Here is a 13,451-nt window from a genome sequence, read left to right as displayed (position 1 = left end):
TGCATTTGTGTGGACACTAAAGCTCCCTGAGAACAGCATTTATCAATCAGATGGAGTTTCAGTCTCTTAATGATCAAGTAGTCAGACTTCCAGAATGGGAGTATGCAGGTGTGCGCCGGGACTCCCAACTTCCATATCTGTGTGAAGTTCCTGCCCATGTGCAGTGTTGGATCTTAGACGACAAGTAGGAGAGGCAGGTGAGCTAAGGGAATATGCAGAATCTTGTGTGGATGGTGGAGAAGACCACCCAAGTCTTGCATTCTACTGTTGTTCTGAAATGTGAACACATGGCTTCGTCTTTGAAAAAGTCGGTGATTGCCACAGAGAGCCAGGTTTATTCTACAACCCATGTGCATGAAAACCTGCCTGAAGCTCTGTCCTAAAGCTCAGTACCCCACTGGCCAATTGATGGCAATTCTCATGGCACTATTAAAGATTGAGAGGGAGGAGGAGTAGCATCCTTTGTGGGATTGACTGAGATGGAAGAGAGTTCTTCTGTAGGGACTCCCTGGGTCAATGGGTGCTCTTCATTGCATCTACTGATGAAATCAGAAGTTTCAACAGCTGAGGTCTAGGAGGCCCCCCCATAGGCCAGTGCCCTTAAGGCCACAGACCATCAGTAGATATCTGCCATGGTCAGCATATGCAGTGGGACATTATTGTCAGCAGACTGCCTCAAGTTTCAGTTGAAGTCATGTTCATACCAAGGCACACTATACATTGTGATAAACTATGATTTTTTTTATGGGCACAATTATGGCATTGATGTTGATATTATAAACTTGTAGACGTGCATGTGCAACATAACTGAACATGCACTGTCTGCTGGACTTCATGTAAATGACATGCCAAGGAGATTGTCTACTTGTGGACCTAAAGCAATAGAAATAATGCAGCATGGAAGAGGGCCATTTGGCCTACTTTATTCATGCCGACCTAAAGACACCCAGATGCTCTTCCAAATCCCATCTTCCTGCATATGCCTATAGCTGTGCAGCTTACAGCACTTAAGATCAGATCCAGTACTTTTCAGAAGAGTTTAGGGTCTCTCGTTATGATTTTTTTGCCCAGTATTTCACACTGCTCCTATTGGCTTACTTTATCCACATTATCCCTTTCCTTTTTGAATACAGAGACGAAAAGTTAATTTAATATTCTTCCCATACCTGACAATGACCTGTCAGTGTATTGCTTGAAAAAGCTTCAGTGACTTGTATGTCAGCATGAAGCCCTTATTGTCAGGGCCGTCATCTCTTTTCAGCCTGTGAGATATAGATCAACTTCCTTTGCACTTTAGATGATAGAGGATGTGGCCAATGATGTACCTCCTAATGGAGGTGGGTCAATGTAGGCGCACGCACAAAACAGATAAGGTTTGCAACTGAGTGACTGATGGCTATGTAGACTCCTTATTCCTGGGCAAAACAATTGAAAATGACATGTCTCTTCCCTGGCCCTGAGATCTTGGAGAAGTGCAGCAATATTTCTCTCCTATTCCTGACATTCCTCATGTAGAATCATCTGAGAAGCTTAGTGGCTATCATCCAGGTTGTCACATAGCAACTCATCTCCCCCTTGTGTAGCAACATTGTGCAATGAAATCCAGGCCATGCCCTATGGCATGTATTGGAATGTTCCACTGGACTGATAACGGAAGTGCATTTTCACTGATTCTATGGCTTGTTCTATGATTGATCCGTGTGTGGCATTATAACGCTTCTCGTGGTACTTTGAGGGGAATGTGTCATTAATGATCCTCACTACATGGATTGGCTTAAAATTTTCTTCCAATCTTTTTGAAACTGATGTCCCCAGAGTTTATCTATGACAAAACAAAATAACATTGTGGATAATTTTATTTATTGTTTTCAGCTTTTTGCATAATTTAAACCATTAAATTAAATTTGAATTAACAATTTAGATTGCAAAATTGCTTTCTATTGTTCACCCTTTGCATTTGATGAGAAGAGTTCTTGAGGTTATTTGACGCTGCTGATACAGAAATCAATAAGCCAAACTGCCCCAGAGAATGGTGCAGACCTAGTGTCATTGGCTGATTTTACTGTTTGTGCGGATCATTAGAGTCTTCATAATGGGAGAAAAACCTTTTGAGACACTGCAATTCCAATGAGAGCTGTTTTCAGTGAGAGGTTTCATTGGATGATTATGTTTTAAGACTGTCTGTTTCATTCTAGGTGAGTTCTATCTGACAACAAACTTATACAATAATAGTAATGCAATAAATTACAGAAGGACGCTGTCTAACATTGAAGAGAACCCTTTTGATCCTATTTATTGCCATTTTTGTATGTGTACTCTAGCCGTAGCCCTGGTTGCTCTTTGTTTTTATTTCCAGATGTAAAATACAGTGCACATATTTCAAAAGTCCCTCCCAAGCCCATCCCTGTTCCCAGCTGGGAATAATCTCGGATTAGTTACTGTAAAACCTACAATTCAACAGGGAGCAGGATGTAAAGTATAACTGTGGCCTGAGGCTTTTGGTTCTATTCAGTGTTAGATGGTGGATGTTTTTCTGTAGTTTATTATTCTAGTTCCCTGTTTAAAATATTGTTTAGTTCATGTTAGTTTTTGCTTGTTTGTTCCAATAATGTTCTCAAAAAAATAAAATCATGTTTTGCAAGATAAGTCACTGAGAATTCATATGTCTTCTATTTGTTATCTATGGAAATTGTATTTTGAAGGATGCAAAACTGCAGGCAGGTGACAAGTACACTGAAATTTGTCAGAGTTTGAATGAACAAGATTTCACCATTGCTTTTGTTGTATTCATTGCAAAGGTAACGTAGTTATGTCTGTTGCTTAAATGTTTCTTGGAATGATATGCAATAGTTTACAAAGGTTAAAGGCCATGGCAGAAAACTTAAAAATTGGTTGAAAAGCGGCAACTGAAAAGACAGAAATTGTTGAGATATTAGGTTAACATATGAAGCTTGTGCAAGAGAAAAAGAATCCAGATTGAACACAGTTTGAGTTAGCTAGAATTCAGTTGCTAATAAAACAACTAAATTCAGCAACAGAAAGACAGAAAAGAGAGAGAAATCAAAAGAAAACCTGAATATCCAAAGAGAGGAGAAGGAAAGAAGTGTGAAAAATTGAATCAGGATTTCAAAGGAAAGGCAAAGAGAGTTTCGGAGAGAAAATGAGCAGGAAAATATTGCTTTTGGAAAACTGTAAGCAAAACAAAATATTATAAAGAGAAACCTTGAATTCTAGAGAGAAGATGAAGCAAGGAAAGTTGATCTCGAAGAAAACCTGAGATTACATGAATAAGGAGTAACAGAGAAACTTGCATCTTTACAACAGCAGTAGGAGGTCCAAGAGAGGAGAAAAAAATTCATCTCTGATCATGGAACTGCCTCAAAGCTGCCAGGAAATAATTGACCAGGAATGAACAAATTTGCTTATATTTTCAGTAAAATAGCAAACAGTCTTTAGAGTGTGAAAAGTATTATATTTGAGGCCCAGCATGTTTTGATATTAACCTTGTTTGTTGTGATGTATTCCTTCAATAAGCCTTCCTAATTAGAATAAACTGCTATGAGCATAGGCTACAGTAGCATTGACATTAAAAATACACCTTTTTTGCCTAATACTACTTAGGACAATACAATAGGTGACCCATTAGTCAATTGTATTTGCTAGATTTGGCCTCCATTGTTGCAGTAAGGCAAGAAAAGAAAGAGATTGTAGTTTACAAGGCCACATAAGTTATTTGAATAAAAAAAGTTGGAAAAGCTCAATTTGTCAGAATTGGTCTCTAAGGAATGGGCATATTTAGAGTTTTCTTTTGCTGCCCTTGCAAACAGAATCCCTGAAAGCAATTGACTGTGTGTGTGCTTACCTAGCACAGGGTAATTAAAATGGCCAGGTGTTAACCTTTTATATTATCTGCATCTATTCACAGAAATAATTTTTATTATTTTAAGATTCCAACCAAAATTTGAGGTCAGCTTACAATCTATTGAAGATTTCATTTGTACATGACTGACTTTTCCATGTTATTATTTGTAGACGCTGTTATGAATTTTTAGATTTATTGCTGCAGGAATGGCAAACACATTCCTTGGAAAGGTAAGGTCATATGTAAGAAATTTAAAAGGTGGAATCTATTCATCTATAAAACATGGGGGAGGAATAAAGTGTGGATGGAAGTGATCAATACTCTAATACTTCGGGCATCTTTTTTCCAAAACTGTTGGTGTCTTCTATTTGCAAACCTCTCATGATTATTATGAAGTGTCATAGAAATAATAAATGTGTTCAATATTGTAGGAAAAAAATAAAAGTTGACTATGTTTGCATCTCTACACTGAGAGTAAAGCAATGTAGTGCTTTGTAACATCTGTAACTTTTCTCATGGGATATAGACTTGGCAAGCAAAGCCAGCATTTATTGTGCATCCCTAATTGTGTTTGACAAGATGGTGGTGATCTACCCTTGAACTCCTTAAAACCTGCAACAAAGAGAGTGAGGTCGTATAGAATTTGACCTCATTTTTGTGATTATTGAGGGAGAAGTCATGTAGAACTTTTCCTGATTTTGCTGTTCCCACCACTTCCTGTAGGCCTAGTATGACAGCTGTGAACTTCAACACTTGGTTAGTTCGGTCAGCTTTTGAAATACTTGGCCAGCTCTTGGTGATAGGTATTTAAGTCTTGTACTAAGATTTCATTCTGTGCCACGCTGATGTGCTGACATTTGCAAACAGACTTAAACATGTTAAGGGTATGACAATTTATATAATTCAATTGAATATGTTGTATATAAGCATAACTATATTTTATATTTACATACTTTGTTGCATCTAAGGTTTACCTCAAAAATGAATTCCCAATTTAATGAGATAGTAAGAACTGCCAATGCTGGAGTTTGAGTTAACACAGTGTGGAACTGGAGGAACACAGCAGGCCAGGCCTGAAGAAGGGTCCCGACCTGAAACGTCAGCTTTCCTGCTCATCTGATGCTGCCTGGCCTGCTGTGTTCCTCCAGCTCCACACTGTGTTATTACAATTTAATGAGCTTTTTTGGTAATCAGTTACAATACTTCAAAATCTCAGTTTTCTCAAAAGCGTGAACACTGGTGCCTTGTTTCATTTTAATTTACTGTGCAATTTGTAATAATTGATTGGCTAATGGACAAAACTTGGCTCAGGTTTTACCATAGCTTCTAAAGTTGGTTAAAATGCAAAGGAGCAAAGTATATTTAGTAATATTTAGAGATGGAAATTCAACATTATAAATATTTCCCCATTGAATTTTAGTAAAATGATACCAGTTTACAGTTAAACAGAAAAGTTTTAAAAAGCACAAAACTTTTCTCAAGAAATCAGCTAATTTGATCTAAACAGGTCATGTGACTGCAGCTTGTGTTAGAATGCCATTTGTCTCCAAAGATGAATTGCAGTCTCAGAAATATGTTTTTTTTTTGTCAAGAGATCACTTGAGCTCCCCACATTATTTTCTGTTCAGTATGTTATCTCAGTCACAGGCAACCCTGACTATATATCTTTGTTAGTGCTGCTCTATGATGAGGCACACAAAGGTGAGTTTTCAGAGTTGCACACTGTCTGGTTGCTTTCTCCTCTCTGTTTCTGCTTGATTCCTACATTGACAGCATAGCCAATAACGTGATCAGTGATTGTGAAAAATAAACAATCTTTAATTTGGAATAATACCGTGTTGGTAAGCCAGTTAGTTAGCCATTGCAATCTATATAGGTGGGTTTTACCTTATATTAATATATAAGCACTGAAGTGGTCACAATTTATTGGTTTCAGATATTAATAGATACATCATTGTTTCCTATATTTTGCTTAGACATGTGACTGTTCTGGTGGAGACCATCAAGAAAGGCATTTCCGATGCTGATGCAGAAGCAAGACAGGAGGCTAGAAAGTATGGAACTAATGCAGAGCTTATTAAATTTTTAAAACAATACTTTAAGTCTGCTTTAGATTAACGTTCAGCCCTTTATTGAATTAGAAGTAATATTTTGTACCTATGTAATGCACAGAGAAGGTAACTATAAAATAGAACTTTAACTATAATCTACACTGATATTCAGTTATACAAACACTTGGTTTACTAAATGTAAATCTGTTTAATAAACTGCAATTCAGCACATTGAACACGCTAATTATTCGGTTACAAACTCCTGCTATACTATTTTATATTGTTTTATACATTATTATTTGGTTCTCTGAATGGTTTTTAAAAAATATGCAATAACGTAGTTGTGAGTCATACAAAATGACGGCGGCATGGTGGCTCCTTGGTTAGCCCTGCTGCCTCACAGTGCCAGGGACCTGGGTTCGATTCCACCCTCGGGCGACTGTCTGTGTGGAGTTTGCACATTCTCCCCGTATCTGCATGGGTTTCCTCCGAGTGCTTCGGTTTCCTCCCACAGTCCAAAGATGTGCAAGGTGGATTGCCCATTGTGTTCAGGGATGTGTAGATTAGGTGGGTTATGAGGGATGGGTCTGAATGGGATGCTCTGAGGGGTGGTGCGGACTTATTGGGCCAAAGGGCCTGTTTCCACACTGTAGGGATTCTATGATGCTATGAAAATAACAAACCTCAATTTTGTTTACTGATCCATGCTATCTGGGTTAATTCATTCAAGCAGTAATTGGGGCACCACAATTAGCTCCTGTCACTGAGTTTAAGAGAACACATTAAGCCAGGATTCCGTTATTCAATGTCTTTTGCTTAAAACGGTCAAGGTTTATTTCTCTGAGAACAATGTTTAGCTCAGCTGTGCTTTCTCACTATAAACAAACAGTTTGTTGAAAGTTTCCTTCACTCATGCGCTCAAATGGCAACTTAAGTGAAGTACAACAAGCTGTCAGGGCCTGTGTAATCGCACTGAAAAACTTACTGAAATTGTACAACAGGAAAAAAATGGATTAAGGGGATATGTTCATTTTTCGTCATGGTTTTCAGTGAATCCTAGTTTTTAACTACCATTAAAGGTAGAAGTTATACAAATTTCTTAGTTATTTCTCAACATTAAGTAAATCAAAGTAATTACACAAATCAGAATCTGCCTGTTCATTTTTGAAGAATTATTGGCTGGAACAATAAGTAATAAGGTATTTTTATCTAATTATTTGTAGCTTTCATGTTGGACTTTGATTTTTTTTTCCCTAATTTAGTTAGAATTTAGTTAGGTAGAAGTTATTTAACATTGCTTATAGATGAATCCCAAAAATTCCTTCCAACTATTAAAACTTGTGATATTTAATTTTTTTGCATAGAACTTATTGGAGTCTTCGAAACCATTTTCCTGCAGAAGCTGATGCATTGTACAACTCCCTGGAGCCTTCCTATCAAAAAAGTTTTCAGGCTCACCTGAAGAGTTCCACAAGTGCTGCATCTCTCCCTCATTCGGATCGGTCTTCTTCCAGCTCACAAGAGAGCCTTAAGTATGAAAGCATTATTCCCAAATTATTTTCCAGATAGTAAATAATTGCCTAGCCCAAAATCCTTTTATTATTCATGAAGAATTACTTCCAACAGATTTAGTTATCTATAAGTTGCTGCTGAAGATCACAGGTTGAGTATGTTACTGGCCTGCTATTGTGTTTTGCATTACTTGGGAAGTGTGGTCAGTGGAATTATGACACCAACAGGCTCAAATTGCATTTTATATTGAATCCCAGTAGTGGTGAAATACGTTTTCAAAACATAATTTAAACAAAATTTCTTGACAAAAATCGTTTGGAATTTTTGTGATTGATGGTGCATAGCTCCTGTAAAGATTCATCGTACTTTATGATTAAAAACAGAAAGTGCTAGAAAAACTCGGCATATCTGTGAAAAGAGAAACGATGCTAACATTCCGAGTCTGATATGATCTTCAGAACTCTGTTTTCAACTAAAATTACACTGCATATTTAAGATCAATTCCTTTCATTCACACTGGATGGCTGATTGGAGTAATGCCAACAGTTCAATTCCTGTACTGGATGAGCTCATCTTGCAGGCCCTGCCTTCCAAAACTGCATTCCTTGCTAGAGGTGTGCTGACCCTCAGGTTAAACCCACCACCAGTCGTGTCTCTCCAATGAGAGACAGCACCTATGGGACAATAATAACTTGAACTTTTTTTGGGCATGTATAATTGGATTAACGGAGTGGACAGGATGTAGAATGGTGAGGTCAAAAAGGCTAAAGTGAGTGAAGAGGAAACGGAACTTCATTATTTTAGTGTGGGAGAAGTCCTGCCTTTCTAGAGTGACTACTGTGTTGGACAGAGATTTAAAGAGTGCATATCTGGTGAGATAGATGTTTCTCAGTGGGACAGTGGTGCTTGGAAAATACTGAAATAGGCATGCAAAGTTGAAAGACATCCGCTGCAAGGACAGGAGGGGCATCATAGATAAAATGCCTAGGTGACAGGGCAGAGGATGGAGTGAGTGTAATTATTTATGACTGACAAGGCCCAGATTTTCAAGAATTAAAAGATTTACCAAGATGTTGCCAGGAATGGAGGATTAGAGTTATAAGGAGAAGCTGGATAGGCTGGGACATTTTTCGTTGGAGCGTAGGAGGTTGAGTGGTGACCATATAGAGGTTTACAAAGTCATGAGGGGTGTAAATAAGGTTGAATGGCAGGTGTATTTTCCCTAGGATGGGGGATTTCAAGACGAGGAGGCATATTTTTAAGGTGACAGGAGAAAGATTTAAGAAAGACATGAGAGGCAACTTTTTTTACACAGAGAGTGGTTCATATTTGGAATGAACTTCCAGAGGGAGTGGTGGATGTGGGTACAGTTACATCGTTTAAAAGACATTTGGATGAGTACATGAATAAGAAATGTTCGGAAGGACATGGGCCAAGCGTAGGCAGGTTGGAGTAGTTTAATTTGGGATTATGGTTGGACCGAAAGGTCTGTTTCCATGCTGTATGACTATAAAATGGTTCACATTTATCAAAGTCTCAATTCTTTTGGCAAATACTCTAAGCTATGCACATTCCTGACGTGCAACCACATCACTGTTACTTCACTGCTGCTATGTTAAAAACCTGGATTTCCCTCCGAACTCACTGTATGTGTGACTTCAACCAAATCTCAATAGAAATTAGAGATGGGCAACAAATTCTGGCCTTGCCAATGACACATTCATCCCACCAACAAATAACAAAGGGTCCCTTTGCTATGGATCTAATTTTATTATTTTTCCAATGGCCACAATTCTACAAAAATGAAGTGAGCCTGCTTTTTGTGAGATATGAGATGAGGCCTTTTCTCAAAGCTTAGCAAGATGATTTTTTGCAAGTGTACAGACATTGATTTGTTAGTGACTGCAAAACTCAATTTTGTGAATTTGAGGAGGCTAAGAATACATGAATTATGAACAGAAGTAGGCCAGTTGGATGCTCAGACCTGCCTCTTCATACAAAAAGGTCATGGTTGATCTATTTGTGTTTTGAATTCAACATTCCCATCTTTGCCCACTAACCTTAGGTTTTTATTAGACAAGGGAATCAATCTACCTTGCCCTAAATATTCAATAATTCTGCCTGCCTTCTAAGGCAAAACTTTCAAAGATGGACAATCTTCTAAATTAAAAAAATATTCCACTCCTCTGTGTCCTGAAATGGGAAGCTGTTTATTTTAAACAGTGCCCCCCAGTTCCAGACTCAACCAAAAGAGAAAGCATCCTTTCTATAACCACATTGTCAAGGCCATTCAGGATCTTATATATTTCAGTCAAGTCACCACTCACTCTCCTAAACTTGTATGAAAACAAGCTCAGTCTGTGCAACCTTTTCCTGTAAGACAATCCACTTGTTCCAGGTATCATCCAGAAAACCTCCTCAGAGTCACCTAGCATTTATATTCTTTCTTAAGAATGGAGACAAAAACTAAACACAGTATTTGACACATAACCTCACCAATTCTTAATATAGCTGAAGCAAAACATCCTTACCTTAATGCTGAATTCTTCCTTTCAAAATGAACAACTTCACATTCTTCCACAATATACTCCCATTTGCTGGAAGTTTGCCCAATTACTCAGCCTGTCTATCCCATCTGCATTCTGTTTCGTTAATTGCTGTCTATCTTTGTACCATCTGCAAATTTAGCTACCATGCTTTCACTCCTTTCATCTAAGTAATGATATAAATTGTAATATGATGAGGTCACAGCACTTAGCCTTGTGGGTCTGCATTCATCATATGCTGCCAATCAGAAAAAGACCTATTTATGCATGATGTCTGTTTTCTGCAACCAATCTTTTAACAATATTAATATGTTAGCCTGTACACAAGACCACTTCCTTCTAAAAGGAAAAGGGCAAAAGTTACATGGGAACATCATTGCCTGCAAGGTCCACCCACCAAGCCACTCACTGTCCTGATTTGAAAATATGTTGCCATTCCTTCAGTGTTGCTGGCTCAAAATCCTGCAACACACTCCTGACAGCATTGTGGGTCTACCTATTGCACAGGAACTGCAGCAGTTTGAGAAGGCAACTCACTACCATCTTCTCATGAGCAACTAGGGACATGGAATAAATGCTGGCCAAGCCAGCAATCCCCATGTCCCACAAGTGAATTTAAAAATAAACACCATTAGCCCCTATATGTAATAACCTTTTATGCGGCACCTTATCAAATGCCTAGATCTACAAGATTCCCTTTACCACAGCAGATGTTATTCCTTCAAAGAATTCCAATAAATGTCGTGTCCCTTTCACAAAACCATACTGACTCTTGCTAATTACCTTGAGATTTTCTAAATGCCCGGCTATAACCTCAATAATGATCGATTCTAACACCTTCCCTACAAAAGACATAAAGCCAACTGGCGTATAGGTTCCTGTTTTCAGCCTTCTTCCATTCTCAAATGGAGGCATTGTATTTGTTACTTTCCTGTCTGATGGAACCTTCACTGTACCCAGCACATTTTGGAAAATTAACACCAATGCATCTCCTACCTCATAACTACAATTTGAGACCTATGATGCAATACATCAAAACTCATGGACTCATCAGCCCTCATTTTAACAGTTTTCTCATATTCCTTCCTTAGTGATTGTAATTTCACCAAGTTCTCCTCTTCCTTCTCCACCATCTGATTCTAATTATTATTGCAATGCTTTTCTGCCCTCTACAGTGAAGACAGAAGCAAAATATTTGTTTCGTTCATTCACCATTTCCTTGTCCCCTGTTAACTCCCAGGCCTCACTGTCTAGAAGATCAACACTCATTCACTCTTTTCCTTTTCTAGATACCTTTAGGAACTTATGCTATCAATATTTACATTTCTACATAGCTTTGCATACCCTAATTCCGTTCTTCTAATTAATCTTTAAGTCATTCTCTGTTGTTCTTTATACCCTGTCCAATCATCTGACCTGTTACACACCTTTACACAATTATATGTTTTTTCCTTATCGTTGATACTTTCCTTAACTTATTTAGTTAATCACAGATGATAGGTCCTCACCTTTGAATTCTTTTTAGTTGGGAATATACTTATTGAGTATTCTGACATATTGCACAGAACCATAGCAATGTTACAGAAAAGAACAAAGTCATTCAACCCATTGTGTCTTCTTTTAAATGTTTTTCCATCTTCTCTGTTGATCTGCCCACTACCCTACATGCCTGTTAACTTCAACTAGCCCAGCTTGGTGCCCACATAGTTCCTCATATTCAAGTTTAAACTACTATCCTTAAAGCCATTGTTCTCCCTTGCAAACTGAATACAAAATTAAGTCATAGTATGGTTGCTGCCCTTAGAGTGCCTTTACTCTAAGATCATTAATTAATCTTCTCACACTAGACAATACCATGCCTCATATAACCTATGGTCAGTTCCAGAACTTGCTGCTTTAAGAAACTATAGCATTTTATGAAAGCCTCATCCAGGTGACCATTTATTTCCATCTCTTTATTACTAGCAGCCAATTTTTTTTTTCTATACTTCACCCAACATTAATGGTAGTGTTAGTACACCACCACCACTAGTGACTTCTTTCCCCTAGTATTTCTCCATCCAAAATGTTTCTACATTTTGATGTCTGAAAGTAAGGTCATCTCCAAGTATTGCACAAATACCATCCCTGTCTAATAGTGCTCCACCTCTACTTTGCCTAGCTTTCCATTCATTTTCAATGTTGTGGACCCTGTTCTTGTCATCATGCAACCATATCTTCGTAATAGCTATTAGATCATGTTCACTAAATCCAGTGTGAACTTTTAATTTGTTTGCTTAGTTGAAAATAACCTGGCTTTCTTTTGGTTTTGGGTATATTTTACGTTAGAGAGGGAAAAACAGAGTGAGATGCACCACCTCCTTTTGGAGGTCTGAAGTCTTCAGACCATATTGCTCTCACTCACAAGCTGTTCAGTTACCGAGCAGCCAATCTCACAGTTGTTGGCAAGTAGAACATGTATGTCATCGACAACTTGTCACCACATAGCAACCCACTTAGCTATTTGTTGCTGGTCAATTCTGAATTTGTACACATTCCGAAAAGCCGACCCACCTACAGTAACCTTTCTCCACTGCTTCGAAAAGCAGCACTGTAAACAGCACTTAAAATAAGTGTCAGTAATTTTCTTTTAAAAAGTGCAGCAATCCACAATCCTTGGTTTTCTTTAAAACAGTCCTTTTCCTCAATCAAAAGTACAAAACAAAATTTAAAATAGCAAAATAGTACTGAATATTTATGTTCCAGATCATGCTACTCCTGTAGCCAGGTTCTTCCAGCACAGTTACAACACTGGCATCTACCCAACAAGGTGGAAAATTGCACAGGTATTTTCTGTACATGAAAAGCAGGACAAATCCAAAGCCAATTCATACCCCATCAACATGCTTTCAGCCATCAGTAAAATAATGGAAGGTATTATCAATAGTGTCATCAAAAAGCATTTACCAAGTAATAGCTTGTTCACTGACATCGTATTTGGGTTCCGCCAGGGACACTGAGCTCCTGACCTCATTACAACCTTGGTTTAAACATAGACAAAAGAGCTGAATTCCACTGGTGAGGTGAGAGTGAGTGCCCTTGACGTCAAGGCTACATTTGACCAAGTGTGGTGTCAAGGAGCCCAAGCAAAGCTGGAGTCGATGGGAATCAGGGGAAACCTCTCCATTTGTTGGAGTCATAGCTGTCACAAAAGAAGATGGTTGTGGTTGTTGAGGGTCAGCTATCTCAGGTCCAGTACATCTTTGCAGGAGTTCCTCAGGTAGATGTGTTCCTAATCCACCTCTGCAGAGATATTATGACACACCTCTAGATGGGGGAGGACTTGAATCTGGGCCTCCTGGCCCGGAGTTCCCAAAGGTAATGTCCTAGGCCCAACCATCTTCATCTGATTCATCAATGACCTTCCTTTTATCGTAAGGTCAGAAGTAGAGATGTTCACCCATGATTGCACAATGTTCAGCACCATTCACGACTCCTCAG

At 38.4% G+C, this 13,451-nt stretch overlaps 1 protein-coding gene across 1 annotated transcript in view; it reads left to right on the top strand.

Moving 5' to 3' along the window:
• LOC109917082 (CLIP-associating protein 1-like) overlaps positions 1 to 13,451 on the top strand; it is a 180,902-nt gene that overhangs the window by 131,433 nt on the left and 36,018 nt on the right. The window contains exons 14-16 of the mRNA XM_048595633.1: positions 4,033 to 4,092; positions 5,839 to 5,916; positions 7,278 to 7,445. Of these exons, the coding sequence (XP_048451590.1) occupies positions 4,033 to 4,092; positions 5,839 to 5,916; positions 7,278 to 7,445 (306 nt within the window). The remainder of the gene's footprint in view (positions 1 to 4,032; positions 4,093 to 5,838; positions 5,917 to 7,277; positions 7,446 to 13,451) is intronic.

The sequence above is a fragment of the Rhincodon typus genome, chromosome 4 (genome assembly GCF_021869965.1).
Source record: "Rhincodon typus isolate 14 chromosome 4, sRhiTyp1.1, whole genome shotgun sequence".
In the NCBI taxonomy this organism is placed as follows: Eukaryota; Metazoa; Chordata; class Chondrichthyes; order Orectolobiformes; family Rhincodontidae; genus Rhincodon; species Rhincodon typus.
The sequence above is the reverse complement of the archived record's forward strand: the minus strand, read 5'-3'. Positions and strand labels throughout refer to the sequence as shown.